Source organism: Harpia harpyja, chromosome 2 (genome assembly GCF_026419915.1).
Source record: "Harpia harpyja isolate bHarHar1 chromosome 2, bHarHar1 primary haplotype, whole genome shotgun sequence".
NCBI lineage: Eukaryota > Metazoa > Chordata > Aves > Accipitriformes > Accipitridae > Harpia > Harpia harpyja.
Window position 1 is genome coordinate 25,051,011 of NC_068941.1, and position 25,919 is coordinate 25,076,929.

Below are 25,919 nucleotides of genomic sequence, written 5' to 3' on the forward strand. Positions count from 1 at the left end.
ACTGACCTTGCTGAGAACTTGGATTCTCAGGTTTGCCTTAGGACAATTAATATTCTTTTTCTGTCCATTATCTCACTGAAAGGTCCACTGTCGCTGGACAGCATTGGTTAATCCTAACCACTTCATTTAGAGACTTAGAAACATTCTAATAAATGTAGCTGTTCATTCAAACAGAAAATCTCATTTCAGAAGAGCAACTAGAAACATTACATTTACTTGTTAATCAGATACAGGGCAAGGCTTTTTCTATTTTTTTTTTTAAACGCAGAAAGGGAGAAATTTATGGACACTGACACAGTGCTAAATTCAAGCTTACAGAGAGTGAAATGACTCCTAAAGAAGTTTGAATTTTTCTCATCTGAAGAAAGACAGACTGCATCTGATTTGCACTGTGTAGCCTTAGTCTTAAAACTCCTTCCATTATGTGAAGGGAGATGCATAAATTTGGCTAGCTCAGCTATTCATACCAGACCTAAAATTGAGAGGCTTTATTTTAATAATATGCTCCTGAGAGACAGGAAATAATCACAGCTCCCTCTGGCTAGACAAATGCATTTGCAGTGTGTTTTTTTCTGATGTCATTATCAGAACAATGCAGACAATATTCAGCATTAACACCCGTTACTCTGAAACCAATGTTATACAAAGTGTCAGCATAAAAATTGCATTCCTTAGTGAGCCTGACTCATAGCCAGCTCCTCTGGAAGTACAGATACAGCGACTTTTTTAAACAAGCCAGATCACTGTGTTAAGGCTTGGGTGAGCCAGGCCTGCCATAGCTTGTTGCATCCTCACTCCCAAGCTACCCAACAGTTTGTCATGGGGTATGGAGCTACATGGGAAAAGATACTTCATTACTCTACATTTAGAATCCTGTGCACATCAGAATTACTTGCTTTTAAGTTAGACTGACCCTGTGAACTGGGTGGCCTTGCTGACTACAGTGGGATTTCTGAACTACTGCAGTTCCAGCAGGTGATTATTTTAAATCCAGGAATGCCTTAAAAATCAATTAAAACAGCTCAGAACAACACTCTGTAGTACCTCAGTTACATGGATAATTAATGTATGCAATTGCTTCAGTCATTTCAACAGCAGTTGAAGTGATATTGATCAACGGGATGCAGAAGACCACAATCAGACCTGGTCAGAACACACAAGTGTCCTGATAAGCAGCTCTCCTCTGTGTAACACAGACCATTCCTATGACAATCCACTCCTAACTGTGTGTGAGTAGGAAAGGTAAAGACTGTTTTATTTTTCACAGAATTTCATGGAAAAGTCTGTCTACTTAAAAATCTGTGAGCCATAAGGAGCTTTGATAGGAAATATCAACACCAAGAATTACTTACAGAAGTCAGGCTGATTTAGTTTGAAGTTTACTCCAAACAGAATGCCTCCTCTGAGTGACAAACACTTCAGCTTTGTGGACAGGCCAAACAGACTCCAGGTCATCTACTCATTTGCCTCCTCCCTTTAAACCAACACTGTTAAAAAAATACCAAAAAACCCTACTGTCTATATTTTCCTGATTTTTACCAAAACCCAAATAAGCAAAATTAAAACACAGTAAGCCTACTGCTTAAACCAAAAGTACTGCTTACTTTTCTAAGAACAAGGAGATGAATGATATATAACTATCCTTGTCATGATCGTAATTTAAATCAAATCCCTAAGTCAATAAATCAAAAGCGTTATTGGATTAATCACATTTTATCAGATCCTCAAACCGATGACACGTAATCAAATCATGAACTATCTCCAAGTTGATACAACAGCCACTTCCTAAATGAGGACTCCAAAATTAAGCTAAAAAAGCTTTTCCCATTAGCAAGGAAATTCATACTCTTAATAGAGCATGTCAATGTTAGGTTTAGTTCCAAACCCTGATTAAAAGGTTCTTCTCAAAGTCTTCAAATCCACATTGCTGATCTTAAAGAAACCTACACACCAGATTTTGGTCTCGTTCTGTTACATTCTCAGTGCTCACTCAAACCCCTTCCAGAAGCCTTGGTGTTGGTATAGCAGTTAATATCCCCTTCCCACCCACCCCACCCCCATCTACACCATGTAAACTATTTCAGATTCAGGTTTTACTACATAATGCTTACAAGTTCTGTACTGGCAGCTTAAGTTAAAGCTTTGATTATCTGACAGCAGAAAAGAACACAGGGCTAGGAATTTCCAGTATACATCCTTCTGTATACACACCTAAACCAAAAACTTCTTTCAAATTTGATTGATACTGACATCTTAAGAAACTAGGAATTAGCACTTCATTAAGAATTAATTAGCTGGGGAAAGGGAGGTTTACTTCTTAGGATATCATAGCAAAGATGCATAGGTCTCATAGAAAAGTGAGTTTCACTTAGTTAATGAATTTTCAGGTGAACTTCAAATTAAATTGGGCAAGCTATAATACTGGGGCCCCAAAGTAATAGTAAACATTGAGGTGTGAAACAAAAGCAAATTTCTCCATCCTTTTCACTTTGAACAAAACATGTCTAGTTTCTCAGACCTCTGTGTAATGTGAAAGATTATTCCTCAGAGACAAAGTATGCATTGGAGTGCCATTTGTTCTTGGTTTCCATAAATATTGCTTCAACGCTGACCTGAACTTAACTATCACTTCACATGTACAAGAATGCACACACCATTATTTTTTCCTTCCAGTACCTAGTTGAAAACTTCTAACACACAGCTAATGCCATTCTCTTTCCTCCATACTGAGAAATTTAAGAGTAAGAGAAGTGAAAGTTTTTCAGACCTGAAAACATAACTATCCTTGTTGGGTCACTTAAATGCAGAGCCATATCTGCAACGATGTTTGCTTATTATCTCAACAACTGGGGAGGAGGAAAGAAAATGAACTGTCATGACTCAAGCATTTGACGTGAAGGAAAAAGATACTCTCACCATTACTAAATGCTTAGAGAACATATATTTTGCTTTCAAACAATAATTATTTAAAAATTTGGTGAAACTCAAATAACTTACTGCCTCAAACACAGCTACAAGTTGTATTCTTTTCCTTTTTTTCCTCCACAGCATAGAGAGCAAGGGATAGGGTTAAAAAGCACAACAGAAACAAGATGATGTTATTTTCTGTATTATGAGGTGAATTGTTTCCTGATATCCCATTTTATTTGTCCATTTCTACCCCATAAAATAACTATCTTATAATATTTCACTGACAGATCTTTGTTTCTGACCACCATTCCTCCTATTACTGATAAGCCTAAAATATCACAATTTCTTACATCTTAGCTTTTATAAATACAACTCATGCTAATGGCAGTTTAAGCTAAATTGCTCTCCTTTGCATTTCCAGGACAATGAGTGCTGTCAGAGTTTGTTAGCAGGCATCAGTTGAGGGGAAACTTTACCTCAATATTAGTATCCTTCCCTGCCTGCACACAGAAATACCTACAGGAACACATCAGCTTTTAAGGGTGCCATGATTCAAGGCTACTAAAAACAAATAAATGACGTGTGAACACAGGCAAGGAAAAGAATTAGATGGAAGACTGAAAGGCTGGCTCCTAATACGCAGTTGGCACAGATGAGCAGGATGCAAAAGAGAGGATGTTCTGAGCCAGCAATCACAGTGGCTCCCCTGGGGCCCCCACTCTCCACACCATCTCAGACAAAGCGACTGGTATGGGGAACAGTATGTTTCAGAGGTGGATGTCTTCGATTCCCTCAGGATCCGAAAGGATAATATCTTAAAGCTACAATTTGACCTTAAAAGTCAGATGCTGAGATTATACAAATTGAAATTCTGAAGCATGGTAAAATCCTCAGAGTCATCTTGCCAGCTCTGAAAATGTACATACAGGCAAGCCCTGCTCACCTGTGTGCATCTGCTAAGTCAACAATGCTATTAATTTAATAGCTATCCTCCTACTTGTACAGCTGTAATTGTCTCAGAAGATTCAAGTGCCAGAATTCTGGGATGAACAGACATTTACTGATCCTCTGCTTTGGATTTAACGGTCACAGGTTTTGCTGTGTAAATTTGGATGGCCACAGAAGCCGCCACTTGAGAAATACAAAGTATCATGCATAGAAAGTCTTACTAAATTATTTTTCATTGTGTATTCTGTATATGTCACATTTATGGCAGAAATATTATCTATTTTTCTCACCATGAAGGCAGACTTCTCACTTATTCTGGCTCTCCCTGAACTCAAAAGTCCACAGATAGTGATCAAATCTCCTACAAAAAAATAGGGTTTTCACCTTGTATGTGTGTGTTTGGGTGTAGTATTACAGATTTTTATCTTATCAGCTGCATCACACCACAGTTCCCCATTCTTCCACCTCATTCCCACCCTGTAAGGATTGTATTAGTCACCTAGCCATCCTGATTTTAGTGTGTTTTGGATGGCATTTTTAACAGCTTAATTCTCTGCCTTCTTTTAACCTCTCTCCAGCAGTCTTGCCCTAGCCCCCAGACACAATCTACCCTCCTTTATGAAGTCAGCTTTTCAAATAGCCAACTGACCCTTGCGAACAACTCAATCTTGATCGATTAATCATTGACCTTTTTACTATATTTTCTTTGTTCACTCTATTTTAAAACATCATATTAAACCACTCATATTAAAACACCTGATTAGATGGAGTACAATATTTGTAAGTGCTGGCTGGTTTTTTGTTTTGTTTAAACACACTGTCTTTGTTTAACCTATTCTGAGATATCGAAAACCCAGCAGCTTCAGAACTGGCTCTTACCTAGTTCTGATTACACAAGAAGCAGCACGACTGCCTTCTGTTTCCTTTTCATCAGTATCTACTCAAAACACGAAGCAAAGCACTATTTACATATTCTTCACTTGTCCTCCACATGTTCACTGAGCTTTAACTACTTTTAATTAATTGCTTCTTTTTTACAGGCACAAAATGTTTATAGTTCATTTGTAACTGTGGTATCACATGTTGCTCAGAAGTCACTGTGACACAAAGGTGTCTGCTTCCATTCCAGGCCAGGCTTCTAGGACATGAGGAACATGCGAGTATCTGCACAACAAAACAACTAGTTCAAAATGATTCCTCATTCCCCCGATGCCTGAAGAATTCAACAATGACACACAGGTAGCATCCAACCCTGGTTATTGTACCAAAGAAGGTAAGGATGAGAAGACTGATCAATAAACACTGAGAGAAAAGATTCCTTGAGAGTAAGGTTTCTTCATGGACAGGAACTTAATCAGTGATCCAAATGGAAAATGTAGACAAAAATACAGGAAAGAAAGATGTAAGAGTAGGTGAGAAAGCTACAGTAAAGTTGTTTGGAAACATCTCATTCAGGCGCAGCTCCAGAGATAGGAAGCTAGCAAAGACACACTGTGGAATTGTGTCCAAAACAGAGGAAAGCGATGGCAGCAGCCACATCTAACTTGCAGGAGAAATGAGAAGAGAGGAAACACTGCAGTTTGTATTAATCAGTTTGTTCTGAGGCCCTAGCTTTGAAAAAGAAGCAATAACATGGGAAGAAGCGAGATACAATTAAGATTAGGAAAGAGAAATGGGATCACTAAAAGTTGGCTGAAACATCGCAACACTAAGAAATGAAAAGTACACTCAATTTATCAAGAGTAGTGAAGGGAACATAGCAGTACAGTGTGTTAGGAGCATAGGAGAGCCAAGACGGGATTAACAGCTCCTCTTTATTTATTGCATATATTGATAATACAGTATAATTCAAATGGTTTACACTTCTCGGGAAACACTGAAATAGCAGGTATTGTTTAAGAGGCTTTCTTCTAGTACACAAACAGGGCAGCAAGAAGACTGACTACATGAAATGCTATGCCCCAATGCACATCATGGCTTTCTTTAAAAGGAAGGGTAAAGAAGCAGCATGTAACAACAGTACAGATGAAGTATTCAAAACAACTAAATTTCTCAATATAATTATATAATTACAGTATTCACTGTGAAGACAATAGCTAATGAAAAGATTCTCCCTTTTATAAGTAAAGGCTATAAGGAGCTGAATACTTTAATCACACCTTTTGTTAAAAATAGACGGCTCTTGATACTATGAAGTATCATTTTAGTCCTAGAAATCTAAGACATAGGTCACTGCTCATTGATGGCTTATGAATACCAATTAATCTCCCGTTGGATAGAAGCATAATTATAGGACATTCTGCATCAAGACAGTTTCTTTAATCATCAAAGTAGTAACTCCATCCAATCTGATTAAAGCATTAGTTGTAACTAAAGTGGTTTACCGAAGTTAGGATAAAATTAAAAAACAGACCAGATGAATCAACCAATCAATGGAGAGCAATGCAATTAATAAAGCTGGTCTTTTCTATGTGTAAAATGAAAAAATTTCTAAAATCATGCGATTTTTAAATGGTCATTGATGCAATATTGCATCTAGGAAGTCTGTACACATTTTGTTCAAGACAGGTAAGCATGACTGTGGAAATAAAGGAAGCTAGCAGAATACAGGGGAAAAAAAGATGTCTAGAAAGAAATTGAAGCTTTTAAAATCTTTTTTGTTTGTTTTTTTTTTTAAAGCATGAATTAAGCAGAAGTTTGCAAAAATACGCTCGATATGCCAACTAAAATTTCATTCTAAGGTTTTCGTTCGGTGGCATCAGTACAGCACCAATTCCAATTTCAGTATGCAAAAATGCTGACATACTCTATCTGGGACATGAAATTGTTTAAATTGGGCAATAAAGACTAGTGATGATGCCGTAGCAAAGAATTAGCATGTGAATTTACATTCCTGATTCACATTAAACGTTTTCTTAACAGGCATAGCTAGGTCCCCGATATCTCATCTCAGTAATCCCATGTCCTGCTTTTCTGTTAAAAAAACTATTTGTTGCAGCAGTATGGAAATACAGTGACGTGTTTTTCAAAGACAAGAAAATTCAGGACTAGTGCTCCAAGTAAAAAAATCACAGAATTGTATTCTAAATAAAGGTATCCTACGCAGCTACAATTTAGAAAACTTGAAAATTCTGACAGGCTGTATACGTCTTGATGTTGATTAAAAAAAAAGTCAAGAAACTAAGTGGAAAAAACCCATGGATGAAGCAGTCAGCATCCTTTAGACATTGTTAGCTATTATTCAGCACTTTAACATCCTGTTTTACTCAGAATATACTACTCTGCATTACACTGTACTTCAGAATGTGTAGCGTCCTACAGATAAAACTTGGTGATATCTGGCTTACAAAAGTCTAATGAAATTCTATAAGCCTAAAAAAGAAAACTTCTTGTCCTACCTTTCTATTGTAATAGAAAAGCAGATGTCTGTTTCCTCAGTCTTAAAAGACGGCTGTTTCAGAACATGATTTGGCTAGCAATATACAGTAACGCCAGACTTCAGTATTTTTATACTGCAAATGGGGCGGGGCGGGGGGGCACATACTTACCCCATTTATGCCACTGAGTTTTTCTTAGGAAGGGCTTTTCTTTTTTCCTTAAGTTGGAAATCCTTAAGATTCTATTCCTGCTGAATTAGCATTTAATCATATACAACTAGTGTACTCGATGTAAGCTCTGTGTCAAGAGGAACAGCCTATAACTAGGTATATGTCACTTTCTTTCAGAGCACATAAAGCTATGCCTTTTAGGCCATGAGAGAGAAATTGCCACAAAATATTTATTACAAGAAAAATATGTCCACAGTACTAACAACCATTGGAGTACTCTTCAATATTGTAAGTTTGTAAAAGACACTTCAGGACAACTCTATATTTTGCAGTAAGTCTGCAGCGATGCACAAATTCCAAATGGGAGCAGGACTACTATTCTGCGTGGTAAACACAAGTCACAAAATTGCAGTAGTCCACTGGATAAACTGTATATTCTAGTACACCATCACTAGAGGCGCTCATCTTAACAGGTCAAGAGGGCAGGATCGAACTATACCACACTGACTTTTTCTGATACCTGTTGCATGCTTACATAGTAGAAATAATTTTTGCATTTGTTGAACCACATGAAAAAATTATTGAGTTTAATTATGTTCACTGGAAACTACATTTTTGTGGTCTCTTGTCTAGATACTGCTGGGATCCTTGTCAGCTGTAGATACCTCAAGATTTGAGTGGCAGTATCTACCTCTTGCTGATGATAACTATTCTGCTGTCACATCATCATCTGTTGTTAACAGTAGTTCCTGAACCTCTCAGATTTACTGATTCAGCAGATAGAAGTTTCCCAAAGGTACAAACAAATTTTACACTTAGAGCAGAAAAATGACTAGTAAATCACAGGGCATTTGATTTCCACATTAGCATTATGAATAAGCATGGAATAAACAATATTACTGGAGACTGTTGAATAGTCTCTAAATAAAGATCTGGATGTTTGGACCAAGTACTACCAGGATACAGATATAACCCACATCCTGCCCTATGCAATACAAATGAACAGCATCCATGACAGCTAAGGTCTTAATGCAACAAAACACTGAATTTAGAGACTGTTCATGTACTTAATGCTAACTATGTCCTTAACTGTTATTTGGATCAGGGCCTATCTTTATGGAGAGAATAAATTAACATGAAGCCTGAACCAGCTTTTATCCTCAGGAGAATAAATCTGAAGATCTGAAGACCCTGAAAAGTTATTTGTGCGATAAGCACTTGAAGGATAGAATCCAGTTTCCTGCAATGTCAAGATAGTATCTTTTGTATGTATTTATGGCTGACTTCCCTTTGGGTACCTGCTATAGGTGTTAAACATGAATCAGTTTCATTCAGTGCTAAAAATTCATCCAAAATGCTGTTGATTTCATCATATGTACTTTAACAAAAACATTGTAAATACATTTGGTTCTGTATGTGCCTCTGAACACCTTTTATTAAGTTAGGGTAACAGCAAAGGAATAATTACAGTGACATGTTTCCACTAAATCCAGAACCGGGAGTGCAGTGACAGAAAGCACTGGCTATACATGGTCATGCACTGATTGATGCGAAGACTAAAGGAGCACTGAACATAAAAGGAAGTGATTAAGAGTACCTTTCCTCTGCATGTGTAAAATAGAAAAGTTTCTGTACAGCTCTGCTTTGGTCTAAGTAAAAAGGAGAGGAAAGTTAGCAAGCAGAGCTATGCAAAAAGCTGTATTCTGCACAGTGAAAGTAACTTTTTCATCAATAACTTTTTCATCAATAACATCTTTTTCATACAATCTGAGGAAAAAACTTTTTTGCAATTTTTGCAAAATTTTTTGAATTTTTTTGCAAGCAAACTGTCAAAAAATACTACCTTTGACAAAATGTTTTCTTCTCTCAAAAACAGTGGAAGAATTAAGCCAGTTAGATAAACATACGCACATGAAGAACAGAAGATAAAAAAGGACAGAGAAGGCAGTTAAACAAATTATCAAACTGAATAGCCAAGATCCATCCTAGAGCTGATGACTTACTAAGTGCAGAGCCAACCTTCTCAGCAGAACAAATATTTAGTACTCCTGAGCTGAAAAACACAAAACAAACCTCCCAACACCTGTCACTGTTCTGTATTAAATGCTTACATACAAGTAATAGCCCTTTCTTTTTTAGAATTGTACTTTCACTTGGACCCCATAAGTAATATAAAGGGGAAAAAAACAGGGTTTACCATAATTCCATTTCTAAGAATGCAGCATTGTTCTCACCCCTCAAAAAATGAAGAACGTCCCTAATGTCCCTCCTGCTAGTTAGATTATTGGTGTCCCATCTCACCACAAAAACTATGAAGAGACAGAATTCAAACCCAAAACACTGTTCAGAAGTGAGCAAAAAAAGTCATCTTTCCTTCATGATGGAAAAGCATGCACACAGATTTGTGACATATATATATACATATATATATATATGTGTGTGTTAAGTAACTTAATCTAACCAAGAGAACCAAAACCAGGACAAATCAATACACTTTTTTCTTCATATCACAAACTTAAGTTTCAGCCTTGTAGACTTCCAAGCATTGCGAACAAACAATTTCAAGGGTAATTGAGAAATACAAAATTGGCTATAGTGCAGTCTCATGACTCCAAAACCTACATAGCACATGGTGTTCAACTGGAGACAAGACACACAATTTTAATTACCCTCCCTTCACTTCTAATAAAGGTAGACTAAGGAACAGAAAATTGTAGTCACAGGCTACAATGTATAAGGCTCTGTCTCATAAAAATAGAGGCTAAGATAAAATAGTTTTAATTTGCATATTTCTGTGAAAGCATCTGTGTATGTACAGTTATGTTGTTTGATTCATCATTAAGTTTACTGGAAGTACAGCCAACATTTTTTCTGTTTGCAAACTCTGCTATTTTTTTTACCTAAAAAAAAAAAATCTCAGAACATTAGCTGACATTTTAGCAGAACAAAATTAAAAATCACTAAGAGCAAACTACAAAATAAACTTCAAAATAAATAGAAAAGTAATTTTTGTGATGCATTCTTCTATTTTTTATATTTACTCTCATTCTTATAACTGGTTACTCGCAGTAAGCTGCTGAAATTCACTTCTGTTTTTAAATTTATTATGGCATGAACTGCAAAAATAAAGTATAAGTTTATACTGTACCTTGTTTTACCTGTAAGGAACACACACCTGACAAAAGGCAATCTTCACATCCAGAGTAGGTTCACCACAATAATACAAGAAATGGCGGCTCATAAATACCTGCAATTAAAGAAAAGTAAACATAGAAATCTTGTATGTCTGCTGATGTGCAAGTACAATGGAGCTCTATCTACATCTGGATTATAAAACCAACTTGAGTTGCTACCCAGCTTGTGAACAACAGATATCAGTTAGAACACTGAACTGTAAATAGGCTCTAATTTTTTTCTGATGCTCATCAAGGTTATAGCCTCAAATATGACTTGGTTACATCTGCAAAATTTTACAGTAACTGATGCCATTACCTCAAAGTTTATCATGTCATTTTGTATATTCCTACATAAACAAAAATAAAAATCAGGTCAATAATGTTCTAAACAATGTGGGAATGGGAGACAGTTGTTATTATGGGGAGGAAAAAAACAAGTCTTAAGTTGACAATTATTAGGAAAGTTATAGAAATGGAAAGACTAATTATGTCACTGTATAAATTCATGGCAACCACTTTATGAATATTACGTGTAGTTACGGTTCTCATCTTAACATATTATAACTAGAAAAATTACAGAAAAGGGTGGTAAGAAGGGTCCAAAGCACATACAGATTCCTTACATGATACAACTGCATGGACTGAGAATTTTTTTTTAGCCTAGAAAATAGCTGTCTGAGTGAAGATATGCTGGAGATCCATAAAATGAGTGGCATACAGAAAAGTGAAAAGGAAAACACTCTTCCCTTTTTTTAAAAAATAGAAGAATTATGTGGCATCAAACTAAGTTATCAAACAACAGATTCAGAACTGGCAATAGGAGAGAATTCTTCATAGTGTTTCATCAGACTGTGAAACTCCCTGCCTCATGTTGCTGTGGATGTCAGAAGTCAACATTAAGTCCTAGTATGATTAGGCAAATTCACATAAGAAGGAATCTGCTGAAGGCTATTAACCTCAAAAATATCACCTCTGACTTAAGGCAACCCTGAGTCACAGTCTGCCACTATATGCTCACCCTATTTTTAGATTCTTTCACAGGCATCTGATACTGGCCAAGGGAGCCATACACTAGACTAGACAGGTCTCCCTGTGTACCCTATTACAGCTGTTTTAACTTAATTCCATAGTACCACATTCAGCTCTGACTAATCAATCCTTTCCTAGCTGCATTCTAGCATGGGACATCAATGGAAATAACCCACAGTAATGCAACCAGGCTGAAATAAATAGGTATGTCACAAGACTTTGGAGCACATGGATTTTTTTGCATGACTCCAAAAAACCAAACAAATTTTTAACAGTACAATTAAAAAACCAGCAATTTTAGGTTAAAAGAGATAAATAATACAGAACTTCCATGTTTTTCTTTTAAATATAAGCCCACTGCAAAGACTTAAAAACCAAAAAACCACAGCATCACTCTGTTAAGATATAGCCATGATTCTAAAACACTATGTTCCTCCGTAAGGCACTTATCTTCAATAGGAACAATTAACTAATTTCAGGTGTAAACGCCACTGAGACAAGACTTAATTTGGAGTAACTTCATCTGACACAAACTGACCAGGACTTAAGAAACTACAAGAAAGTATTCACCAATACTTGCCAACTTGAATGCATCACATGCTCCCACATGTGTTTAATTTTTAATGAATGAATGAATAATCCTGTTATGAAAGCAAGTGTATGACCTTTTCTGCATCACGTTACAGTGTCAAAGATTGCTGCCTCATTGCCCAGTGAGTCATTACCAGAGCCTCACATTCCACAGAGAGTTATATTAAAACGAGAAGGAGAAAGAAAGAAAGATACAAAAAAAGCTTTTAACATTAGTCATATTGCCAGTGATTTCTGGAAAGCCAGCAGATAATTACACTCTCACGCTGCAGATATATACACTGTGAAATCCTATTGGCTGGATGCATTATATTGCTATAATAATCAATGACTGAAATATCATTATTCATAACATACCACATTCAAGACAGAGACTAATCATGGAAAGTGAATAACGGAGGGGAAGGGAATTGGGGAAATTTGGTTCCTCACTGAATTTGCTGCAAGGGTCAACTGAGAAGACACGTTTTGTATGATATATCTATTACTAGTCATAACACAGCTCCTCAGTTTTCCACAGGAGTGACTGTAAGTGTTACAGGAGTGACTGTAAGTGTTAATAGTCACCCTTGGCAGAGGAATAGACTGGTGAATTTTATGAACTGGAATACATTTAACAACTTATTATGTTGTCCTTATATGCAGTCACTGCTTACAAAATAACAGAAGTATGATATGTTTTAATGGCCTAGATCAATACTCATATTCCTCTGTACATGAGATATATCAAATGAATCACTAGAGGCTGAGATCCTCCAATTGTACACCAGGAATGACAATACCTTTCTGTAGCACAGAGGTCTGTAAGACTGTATACTCAGGGCGAAACAGATCTGAGTTCGTGTTTTACATAGTGCGTATCTTCATATACTGAATTCATATGCAATTCCCTTCAGTGCCCTGTAAATAATCACACGTGTATGTAACTTAATTTCTTAAGGTAGAAAATACATTTACACTCAACGACGTAAATACCCTTGATCAGACCTCCTCTGGTGCTAGCTGACACCGCACCACTGAAGAAGTGTCAGTGTAAAGTGAATAAAGAACAGTCCTGATGCTGAGATAATTGTGTCACAACATAAAGCAGTTATAAAACAAGAAGCTACTGACAAACAGCCTCACTCACTAGGGATCTGAGCTTTAGGTGAGAGCATAAGCATCCAATATTTCTTTATCCTTACTTCTGATGCTTTATGTTTTCAACCTTGAGCAAAATCACCCAGGGCGGGAAGAACTGGGACAACGGGAACAGTGCTGATACAACAAAACACATTGCAATAACCCAGGCTGGCATCCAACTGGGAAGCCAGAGATCGCAGTAGCATCACAGGGAGAAAACCTGTCTATGAAACACCAACACCAAAACTGGATCTCAAATTTTCATCAGGATCAAAGCATCTGTATGCCAGAGCCCAGAGGGTTGTGGTGAATGGGGTGAAATCCAGTTGGCAGCGGGTCACAAGTGGTGTTCCCCAGAGCTCGGTGTTGGGCCCTGTTCTGTTCAATATCTTTGTTGACGATTTGGATGAGGGGATTGAGTGCACCCTCAGCAAGTTTGCAGATGACACCAAGTTGGGAGGCAGGGTCGATCCACTTGAGGGTAGGAAGGCTCTACAGAGAGATCTGGACAGGCTGGATCGATGGGCTGAGGCCAATCATATGAGGTTCAACAAGGCCAAGTGCTGGGTCCTGCACTTTGGTCACAACAACCCCATGCAGTGCTACAGGCTTGGGGAAGAGTGGCTGGAAAGCTGCCCAGCAGAGAAAGACCTGGGCATGCTGGCTGACAGCTGGCTGAATATGAGCCAGCAGTGTGCCCAGGTGGCCAAGAAGGCCAATCGCATCCTGGCCTGTATCAGAAATAGTGTGGCCAGCAGGAACAGGGAGGTGGTTGTTCCCCTGTACTTGGCACTGGTGAGGCCACACCTTGAGTACTGTGTTCAGTTTTGGGCCCCTCACTACAGGAAAGACATTGAGGTGCTGGAGTGTGTCCAGAGAAGGGCAACCAAGTTGGTGAGGGGCCTGGAGCATAAGTCTTATGAGGAGCGGCTGAGGGAGCTGGGGCTGTTCAGTCTAGAGAAGAGGAGGCTGAGGGGAGACCTTATAAGTTGCTCTCTACAACTACCTGAAGGGGGGTTGTAGTGAGGTGGGTGCTGGTCTCTTCTGTCAGGTGGCTGGAGATAGGACGAGAGGAAACAGCCTCAAGTTGCGGCAAGGGAGATTTAGGTTGGATATTAGGAAAAATTTCTTTACTGAGAGGGGTGTCAGACATTGGAATAGGCTGCCCAGGGAAGTGGTTGAGTCACCATCCCTGGAGGCATTCAAAAAGCGCGTAGACGGGGTACTTCAGGACATGCTTTAGTGGGCATGGTTGATGGTTGGACTCGATGACCTTGAAGGTCTTTTCCAACCTAAACGATTCTATGATTCTATTCTATGAACCCATAAAAAACATACAAGTCTCAGCAGCAAATACATCATCTACTTTCAGGCAAGACAAAACTAGGAGGCACTAAAATAGGAGGAGGAAAGTAGACATGAAGGCAAGAGTAACAAAATCCTGAAAATCCTCTGAGCTGTCCAGTGGCACAGCCCCCAAGCAAACTGTTGCCTGGGACTGTGCAGATACCACTGAGGCTTGGCCTCTACCTGGCCTGCTGCTTTGCCATCCTCTTCTTCACTCCACTCCTCCTCCCTTAACAACAGCTACTCTTCCAAACAGAACATAGGCTAATGACATGCCCCAGTTTCAGGTATGAACTTGCCCTTTCCCTCAGTGCTATTACCAAATCTGTCTTTTCTGGAGAAGGACTGTTTATTTTTAATAATGCTTATCTTTCTCTCCAGGGGTCAGAAAGATTATCTCATTATTATTCAAACAGCTCTTTGAAGACTGAAAGGATTAAATCAATACTGTTAGTATAATTACTGAGACCAGAGAGGAAACGGCGCAATGACAGTAGACAAAGCAGACTAGAAAACCAATAGTAACTGCAGTTCTCAAATATAGCCTCCCGCAGTAAATTTTTCTGCTTGTCCTTGATTCTTTCCTCACCCTCAAAGCTACACGATGTTGGTACTCACTGAATGTCTGGGCAATCTGGCAACCAGTCTTTTGGCCTAGGAAGCCTTATTTTCCTTCCCAGACGGCACTATTGTTCACATAATTGCCTTCTGGATCATGAATAGAGAGCCTGTGTTTGCCCTAGGCCCAATAGATGCAAACTTTGAGCCTGAGATGCCTGAACTGTTGCTGTAGTGATCCGAGGAAAGTCTCGGCACTTGCACCCACCATGTTGCCTCTGAGCTGCTTCCCTAGCTGACACTTTAACAAGTTCTCTTGTCTGGAGAAAGCATCACAGTTGCTTTCTTTTCAGAAAATATCACCATGATGGTTTCTCATCCCTACGTCTCCTATCAACAGGCAAATCCCTCATGCCCAATGGATATTGCCTTGGCCTGTCAAAGCATAATTAAAGCTTTTTTGTGACAATTTGGAAGACAAATGTGGAGCCTTAGGAAAGTTCCATGTGAGTTTTTAATTCAGAGAGACAAAGGAGCCAGCTGCCCTGCTGCAATACTGCTTTCTTCATCACAGCAGGCAGGACTTTTCACCTCACCCCACAGCAAAATCACCTGTGTCAAATACACCAATCCAGGGTTGAAACAAGGTTCTTGATGAGAAAAGCTACAGCAGCTGTTTGACACTGTGGTAGGTTGACCCTGGCTGGGTGCCAGGTGCCCACCAAAGCTGCTCTATCACTCCCCACTCCCCCTTTCAACTGGACAGGGGAGCGAAAATATAACAAAAGGCTCATGGCTGGAGATAAGGACAGGGAGAGATTACTCAACCAATTACCATCATGGGCAAAACAGACTCAACTTGGGGAAAAGTAACTTAATTTATTGCCAATCGAACCACAGTAGGGTAATGAGAAATAAAACCAAATCTTAAAACACCTTCCCTCCACCCTTCCCTTCTTTCCCGGCACAGCTTCAGTCCCAGATTCTCTACCTACACCCTCCAGCGGTGCAGGGGAATGGGGAATGGGGGTTGTGGTCAGTGCATCACATGTTGTCTCTGCTGTTCCTTCCTCCTCATGGGGAGGACTCCTCACTCTTTCCCTGCTCCAGTGTGGGGTCCCTCCCATGGCAGACAGTCCTCCACAAACTTCTCCAACGTGGGTCCTTCCCACGGGCTGCAGTTCCTCACAAACTGCTCCAGCGTGGGTCCCTTCCACAGCACGCAGTCCTTCAGGCACTGGCTGCTCCAGTGTGGGTCCCCTACAGGGTCACAAGTCCTGCCAGAAAACCTGCTCCAGCGCAGGCTTCCCATGGGGTCACAGCCTCCTTCAGGCACCCACGTGTTCCTGCATGGGGTCCTCCAGGGGCTGCAGGTGGATATCTGCTCCACCATGGACCTCCCTGGGCTGCAGGGGGACAGCCTGCCTCACCATGGTCTTCACCACAGGCTGCAGGGGAATCTCTGCTCCGGCGCCTGGAGCACCTCCTCCCCCTCCTTCTTCCCTGACCTGGTGTCTGCAGGGTTGTTTCTCTTACATGTCTCACTCCTCTCTCTGGCTGTAGTTTCTGAGCCCCAGCAACTTTTTTCTCCTTCTTGAATATGTTATCACAGAGGCACTACCACTGTCGCTGATGGGCTCAGCCTTGGCCAGCGGTGGGTCCGTCTTGGAGCCGGCTGGCACTGGCTCTGTTGGACACAGGGGAAGCTTCCAGCAGCTTCTCACAGAAGCCACCCCTGTAGCCCCCCCACTATCAAAACCTTACCACACAGACCCAATATAGACATGTATTTAAACCAGTGTTGCTGCACTTGAAATGAATCAAATCCCAAACTAGTCCTGGTACTGTTCTCACCAACTCCCACACTCCTGAGGCTGTACTCTGAGACATATTTACATGTCCTACAACAAAATGAATTGGAAACAAATCCTTCAAATCCTAATTTAAAAAATAACCCTGTGTGGAAAAAAAAAAATTATTAAAAAGTACGAGTTCCAATTTAAACAGAAATCAAACGGCAGCTGAAGATACCATAGACAGAACTACTTGTATTTAAAACATCACTAGATTTAAATCTGGCACAGTATGGCTGCAGACGGGAAGTTTTTAACAGAATCACAGGACATCCCCCAATAATATGCTATAATCTATTCCCATTCCCATCATCTCAATAATAAGGGGAAGCTATATATATTCATATCAAGAGCCAACTCTAGCATTTCTGATTATTTGATATTACCATCCAAATACATCACATGTGCACAATGGGTACAGTGAACGTGCTCCCTATCTTCACAGGCATGTATTTCTATACTCATGCTACAAAAGGCTAATTAAAGTATTTATCGCTGCCTCATTATATTTCATTCATGAATGGAAAGATTCAGAGCATGAAAAAAAATTAATGAAATAACACAATCATTTAAAGTTATTTTTAAAAAAACCTATCCTGTCGCACTTCATTCAGAGGGGGCAATTTATCAATTCAGCTGTCATTTAAAATCCTTCTCGAAAAACACTAATGTTCAAAGATTAACATTTATGAATTATTAATGCTTCCTGTTTTGCAAATGTATTTGAATCATTTCATGCATTTCTAGTACTGGAATTCCTCTCTCCATCTGAAAATATATACTCCTATCACAGTAGCTTATCAGTTCTCTGAAGCTTTGAGTAATACTCTCACTCCTGTAACTATATTTTTCCTTTACTGAAATTTGGCTATTCTGCTCTACATAAACAACAAGAAGAACAATAAAAAAGTTACACAATATTGTCAGAATACTGCATCCTTCCACTTAGCATCTTTGTATCCTGAATGAATGAAATAATGAAGACCTGATCAAAGACATGTAGCATGAGAAAGCATACCGGGAGAGAATGGTCACTTCCGATCCCCAGACTCCTATGGAATTTCATACACAGGCTCTGTCTTCCTTAACATGCTGCATCAAGAAAGAAGGGCTGCAATTTGCCCCAATTTTTCATATAATTGCTGCCAGTTATGATTGGGACATATATGTCCAAATATCCTATCAAATTGGTCTTCAAAGACCAGACCTTCAGGCTTATCAGCAATTTTTACAGGACAATTTTTTTCACATCTAATTTAGAGCACTGCAACAACAGGGCATTTTCTATATCAGCTTCAGTGAGACTCACTGCTTGGCAAGAAGCTAAGCTTCAAAACCTGACAGAGGATAAATATGAACTGAAATTTGCAAGTGGATTAATAATAGACAAGGAGAGTGCTTCTACTAAGAAAGAGTGTTTTTCTGTTGTGTCTACGCTCTCATTTTAGTTACTCTTGGAATAACTGCGGAAAGCAATGGTGTGAACAGGGTAATTATTAAGGTTAAATCCCAGCAGAAACAGATCATCTTCCACTGGCATGAGAAGTAATGGCATGTAAAAATTCACAGGAATCATGCAAGCAGCTCTAAAACTGAACTGCTGGAAGAGAAAAGAGTGGTGAAGAAAGAATTTAGGAATAGCACTGAAAAGGCTTTTGGAGGAAATACATATTAAAGGAAAAAGAGCATACAAACTGAAAAGATAAGGGACTTATAAGCAGGTTTTCCTAATGATCACACCTCACATGCAGAAGACAGGAATAAATGAACTCCAAGTCTGGCCTTGCTACCAGCTTCCCGTGTATTCTCAAGTCAATTATTACGAGTCAGATTTCCACATTTAACAATACCTGGTGTAAATGCCCAAGTTGTAACAGTCCAAGGTATCACATACCTAAGCAATACTTACTTTTACAAACAGGTACTATCAGATAAAGAACCTGCTCCTGTGAGATGCTGCAGCAGATTAATTAGTTAAGGTTTATGATGATCTTGTGTGCTGGTTTTGGCTGGGATAGAGTTAATTTTCTTCATAGTACCTTGTATGGGGCTATGGTTTGGATTTGTGCTGAAAACAGTGTTGATAACAGCGATGTTTTGGCCACTGCTGAGCAGTGCTCACACAGAGCCAAGACCTCTTCTGCTCCTCACCCCACCCCACCAGCAAGTAGGCTGGGGGTGCACAAGAAGTTGGGAGGGGACGCAGCTGGGACAGCTGACCCCAACTGACCCAAGGAATATTCCAGATCATATCATGGCATGCTCAGCATATAAAGCTGGGGAAAGAAGGAAGGGGGGGACATTCAGAGTTATGGTGTTTGTCTTCCCAAGTAACCATCACACGTGATGGAGCCCTGCTTTCCTGGAGGTGGATGAATGCCTGCCTGCCCATGGGAAGTAGTGAATGAATTCCTTGTTTTGCTTTGCTTGCATGCGTGGCTTTTGCTTTACCTGTTAAACTGTCTTTATCTCAGCCCACGAGTTTTCTCACTTTTACCCTTCTGATTCTCTCCCCCATCCCACGGTGAGGGAGGTGAGTGACCGGCTGTGTGGTACTCGGTTACCAGCTGGGCTTAAACCACGACATCTTGTCATAATCTCTCATAACATCTTTTCATTTGTAGCTGAATATCTTCATTCTCTGATGCAAATTCAAAGAGAAAATAAAATCTAGCCACTTCCTAGAGGCATTAAATTAGACTTTGATATTGGAAGCAGCTCTGAATTTGAACAGGATGACCCTCCAGCATTAAGTGTGCAAGACTATGGCTACTATTGTCACCAAAAAATGAAGAAAACCTAATTGGAAAGAGCTGAGCACAGTAAAAAACACTTACTTGCCTACCGTAAGATAACCATTTTACCATTGTTGTACCTTTACAACAATGGTAAAACACGATTTTTTTTTTTTTTTATTCCCCCCCCCCCCCCCCCGCATTTTTTGTATTCTGGCACTTAGTTTTGATCTGCTTTCTCTTTCTGGGGGGGAAAAAAAAAAAAAAAAAGGACAAAAAATTGAGGTAACCACCTCAGCACAGTTGAATGAAAAATTCTGCCCTCTCAGAAATTTGGTTTCCTCTGAGAAAAATACTCAATTCCTGTCTGCATCAAGCAGTATCAATAAAACTAATAGGTTTGACTAAATTATATATTCTAAGCTCTAACAGTTTGGAATTAACTTCTAACATGTTGAACAGTATGTTATTGGATCTCATTCTTAATACACTGCTCTGTTATGCAAGTTAACCACCCCATTAAGAAGGGTGCATGTAAAAAGAACAAATATCCTAGTCAAAAGCAAAACTCTAACTTCGGGAGAAATGTATGAAAGGCCAGGGCACTTAAATCCAGATACAAATCCTATTTCAGGGTACCTTCATTTTGTGGCACTAAGGTAAACAGCAATTTCTATGACAGTTTCATTCAATTTAGAAGAAAAAATTATGGTTTGGGTGACTTAAGAGGAACAAATTATGTAAACAAAATAATATTTAGCCATGCTTTTACTTATTTGATAAAAAGTTATATTACACTCTACCAATGCTCATCTTTCCTATATCAAAGCTTGTATGATGGAGATAGGAAATGCTGTTTAGGACTATGGAATAACTTCTCAACCGAAACATCTGTATTTATCATCATAACTTTAAAAGAACTGTATAATTGGCCACTGAACTGAGCCAGCCAATTTACACCTCACAGTCATTCGGGAACAGAATCACTCACATTGGAAGGGACCTTGGGAAATCTATTATCCAACCTCCCTGCTCAAATCAAGGACAGTTGCTTCAGTTGCTTGCAAAGTCAGGGTGCTCAATCCCTGCCTTGGTTTGTATTTACATATTATACAGTAGATACACAACTAAAAATACTATTACTCTAAAAAATGTAAGAGGCTTAGTTCTGGAGTACAAGCCTGTGGCCACGAGCAGATTACACTGTAAATTCTGCAACAACAAAACAGCTTATTTCTCAAACAACTAAAATCCAGATTCCTTCCCTTCTGAAAACCTTTTCCCCCTCCCAAGCTTTAACATTTATAAATTTTAATTACTCCCATAACAAAACGGCTACTAGAACTACTCATCTCAGGGATGCAAGCAGGATTTATTGCAAAATCACTGCAAACTGTTAACATCAAATGGCAGCTGCATTGCGTTTAAGAAAACAGAAAATTTTGATACTTTCTGGGTTGTGTTGATTAAAACTCTAAATATATGAGAAAAAAATCTTAATGGAGTAAGAAGAGGCCCTGTGTTTCTGATGATCAATAATTAAATCTAATATGATGTGAGACTGGAAAGAACAGCTTGTCTGCTGCTGGACTATATCCATTTACCTATGCTGCTGCTGTTTAGAATGTATGTCATGCTGATGCAGAAAGGCTAAAGAAACCAAGACTACTTTCGAGTTAGGCGGGGTTCAAACCCAGCAAAAGTGGGTGTTTCTTTGGTCCAATCTAGCTGTGGTTATTGCAGGGTAAAAGTTTTTCAAAGGATAATTGGCTTTGTGCTAAATAAAATACTAATATAGAACGATCTTTAGCCTACAAGCTGATGCACACAACTGCACAATATTTTCTTTTTTAGCTTCCTTAGCTGTCTGCATGCATTAGATGTAGCACATGTACACGGATACTACAGTCACTATGTTCTAATCCCATGTAGGTTTGTTTTCCCTCCTCCAAATAGGCGCTTCTTAAGTGCTACATCAGATTTGGCCATGAAGTTCTTACATTAATCAAGCCCTTAACGACACAAAAACTGAGTGCAGCACCTATACTTCCACTGATGCCCAACTTCTTCATGCCTGACACACAATTTGCAAAAACTTAGCTTACTATACTTAGCAGCTAGACCAAAAAGAAAACAAAAATAAATAAAACTATCCATTACTACAAGGAATAATAATAATTATATATCCAGTGAATACAATTAAAGTTTTAGGGTCTGACAAAAGAATGAGAGGAGAACTATTTAAAGAAAGTGTATCTACTTCTGCTGAGTGATGTTGCTGCAAGTGTCATTTGTTTTCCCATAAGCAAAACCAGAAATATAGTAGCTGACTAATGCAAAGATACAGAATCATGAAGGTTATTGTTAGTTACTTGTTACACAGATGACCACAAACTAGCACATTAGAAAAGAATTTACAGTTTTGTGAACTTAGACTGGACAGGTAAGGAGTGATTAAAACCAAGTCACATTCCTGTTAGGCTCTTGTATACAAGTAAAACAAGGAACGGTACATTAAAACACAAAGGTTAACTGTCACAAGAAAGTAATTTTTTTTTGTTGTTTTCTTTGTTCTGTAGCATTGGAACAAAGTGACTTTGATAAAGTCAGAGGGTGGGATTTTCAAAGACGCCAAGTAGAAACACTTCTTCATGTACATTTCTTTTTAGACCAAGGAACTGATTTAATGTTGCAGAAAGTGCACCAAGGCCAGGAATTTAATTGAGGAATTTGAGCCTTACATGAAAAGCAAGGTTATCCAGGTTTATAGTAGCTAATGGTTACAGCAGATAAGATGTTCTGGTTTAGGACTTCAATCAGGGTCCTCCTATTTAAGGCCTACTGTGCAAGTGATGTCCTGTATGGTCATTTACAGATTCTTATACTTACCTGTGAATCTTCTGTGAGAGACCATGAGAAGCAGATACAACCAGGACAGCCAGAGCACTCCCATGTTTTGGTTTTGCTGCAACAGAAATTTTGCATGTCTGTTGTATGTACTACAGCAGCCTTTTCAAGCCTCTACCATTTCAGGAGATGTATTTAGAATCTCTCTCTGTTTCAAGGTTCTTCCATTTTTAACAGGCTGTCACGGATTAAATAAAGGAACAGGGACAAGAGATAATGGGAAGGAGTGTGGACTTTCTTGAATCCCATGGCCAGTCTCCATTAGCTTGGGATGCTGGCTCACTTCAAATATTACCCCACAAAACACTGACCCCCACAGAGGGTCCAGCAGTTTATTTCAATGGGCGGGGACTTCAGAGAGCTGGGATGTAGCACACTCAGAATTGTGCATGAAAATAATCCTAGCTTTGGTTCTTTTCCCAAGTGTGAAATGGCCAGCAGGAATCACATGTGCCAAATTTAGGCTACTTTCCTGTGCCAAGTGGCACAAAACAACTCAGGTGAAGTTAAAAAAGCAACATTGAAAGAAGGTAACTCTGCTGCAAAGTACTTTCCCGTAGTTGCTATCTTTTTGTAGTAAATAAAAACATTACAGCATGAAAGATGTTGTATTTTCATGGGCCATCATGCTCTTCTCTATTTGCAATTGCAGAGCTATTTTTCTACTTACATTTCCCAATTTCACTTTCTGAAAGGAAATTGTTCTCTCTCTCCCTCTCTTTCTGAGTTTCATCACATCAGATCATCGTATCATATCCTTGGAGATACACGACAGAATATGGAGAGAGCGTAACATGTTTGGTCCTACTTTGCTGAGTGGCAAAAGATTCAATGATTTGAGGGACTTGGGGATTAACCTTTTACATCAGACACTATCTATTCAGAAAAGTGTGTCATCCATTTCAGCTGGAAAATTTTAAATGCCATTTTTCATAAGCCATTCATTAAAACAACCAAAGAGCGGGAAAGAGAGAAAGTGATTCATGGAGGTGAACTAATACAGCAACATAAAAGTTTCCACAGTACTGAAATGGAAGGCAACATATCAAGATTCCAGTAACTATGTAAAAACTGTTCTTCACATCACTGCAAACTAAGCTGAAGGGCAAAGATGCCCTCTTAGCATGCTACTTTTAACAGAAGAAGAGCTTCTCCTAGTGCTTTGGCAAAAAAAAAAAGGAGCCATAGAGGCAAACTGGGCAATTTTCTAGACAAATGGTTTGGGAAAAGAGAAAATAGAAAGTGAAACAAGCTGTTTTGTAATTTCTCCCTCCTCATCGCCACCAAGACACAGAGGCATTAGCTCATATGTCTTTCTGACTGTAGGGAAAGACTCCCTGTTATGAGTAAACAGCAATTTGGAATTGATTCTGCCAGGCAGAGGCACACAACACCATTTAAAAGCATGAGCACCCCGACAGTTATAGAGAAATGCTGTAAGTGCATTAAAGCAGAGATGCAGTGCAGATATTTTAGACAAACAGGTAATTGTTTACCTCTCCTATTCTTAGGGAGCTGTCAAAAGTTTTCAGAAATACCTGACTCTGCTGAGGAACCAGAGAGTTCAGGGACAGGGATAAAAGGCTTTCAAAATCTACGGAAACACACAAAGTCAAACACCTCATGTGAAATCAAGATTTTCACAGGTACTGAATATAATTCAAATATGAAATGACATCAGGAACTGTATTCTTTCTTGCATCCTAGCTCCCCTCAGAGCTGCGCCAAAGGGTGAACAGCAGCAAATATGGGTGTCTGATCCAGTAAGCCAAGGGGGCCAAGGACAGTACAACAACAAGTTTAATTTACCTGGGTACACCAGATGGATTGAGGACTTCTCTCCCCAAAGCACTGCCATTTATAAGGTATGGTATATCCTAGCAAGAACAAGCTGAGCATCCTTGAGAAAGCCTTTGCCACCAGAACTCCTCTGCAGTGAGTAATGCCAGGAAGCAAGAGAGAGAGAAAGACTAAAGAATTACTTAAATGACAAACCTTTGTATTACTTTGAAAGAGTTTGGACGGGAAGATCTGAGGTGGGTACCACAAAGTGATACGTTGCCATGATCAGGATAAACATGTATTTTACATGAGTTACTCTTACTAAAGAATTTAAGAAGTACAAGAACACAAGCTTATCCTACTTTTGACTGCCTAAATCTAAGTGCAAGAATAATTCTCAAGCTCTTCCATTTAGCACCTTCTTATGTATTTTTCAAAAAATGCTGCAATCCATAGCTTGCTATTCTAATGTTTTTGGCTTCTTCAGCTGTGACTCAATTACCAGACCTTCCCCACAGCTAGAACACCTTCTGATGTCCATAGTGCCAAGCTTCTTCAGGCCCACAACAAAATGTAAATACTCTATTTTGTCCAGCCCTTCACACTTGATTAATTCTACTCCCTATAAATCATTAACCTGTTTGCTTAATACTCATCCCAGTTAGACTACAAGCTTGGAGAGTATAAACACTACACATTTTGTAAAGCTTTGTACACACATGCCATCAGATCAGTATTACATAGCAGTAATAATAATCACACCCCTTACACGTGTGCATAATGCACATGATCATCTAAAGAAGAGAAAGCTCTTGAGGGAGATATAAACCCACATGCCCTTTTTGTTCTAGGAAAATCTCAGCGATTTAGCGTGTGCCCAAGGCATAAATGCTTCCTAGAGCTCCCATGGGGACAGTGCAGCTCCACATTAGCCTCAGTGGAGGCCTGTGCTCATACAGCGTTAACAGAGTCCTCGCACAATTCCACTGGAGTACTGGCATTCACTCTCCTAAACTAGAAATGTAAACATGACTCAAAAATGTAGAACTCTGGCTTATACCAGGGCTCTAGAGTTTTAGATTAAGGTTTCAGGGTTTTAACATGTTTTTTTGGGTGACAGCCGTTATTGAGTGCTCAACAGGGGATCATTTTCTGTTTCTGAAACATCTGTTGGCCAGTAGTCACAATTACACTTAGCGCTCTTCTTGCAGCAGGCAAGGAATATATACTACAAGAAAGCAATTGCCATTTGAATGAGCAACAGACCAGCAAACATAAGGGTTTCTGGATTCACTTCCTAGTGCTTTTACACTTTAATTACAAATGTAAACCTTTCCTGAACTAGGCAGAAGCTAGCAGCACATTGCCTAATTTTACTCTTATTCAGTTCCTATCTTCTAGACTTCTCAACAG

At 39.2% G+C, this 25,919-nt stretch overlaps 1 protein-coding gene across 7 annotated transcripts in view; it reads right to left on the reverse strand.

The window, feature by feature from the left end:
- The window catches only part of MAPK10 (mitogen-activated protein kinase 10), a 182,685-nt gene that overhangs the window by 82,293 nt on the left and 74,473 nt on the right, over positions 1 to 25,919 (reverse strand). For 4 of the 7 annotated variants that reach the window (XM_052773090.1, XM_052773086.1, XM_052773123.1 and 1 more), the window contains exon 3: positions 10,582 to 10,653. The exons of 1 other annotated variant lie outside the window; for it this stretch is intronic. In XM_052773090.1, coding sequence (XP_052629050.1) covers positions 10,582 to 10,647 — 66 coding nt within the window. In that variant the 5' untranslated portion in view covers positions 10,648 to 10,653. Of the gene's footprint in view, positions 1 to 1,044; positions 1,175 to 10,554; positions 10,654 to 25,919 lie in introns of those variants that run through there. 2 more of the 7 variants (XM_052773099.1, XM_052773115.1) reach the window with 2 other exon arrangements.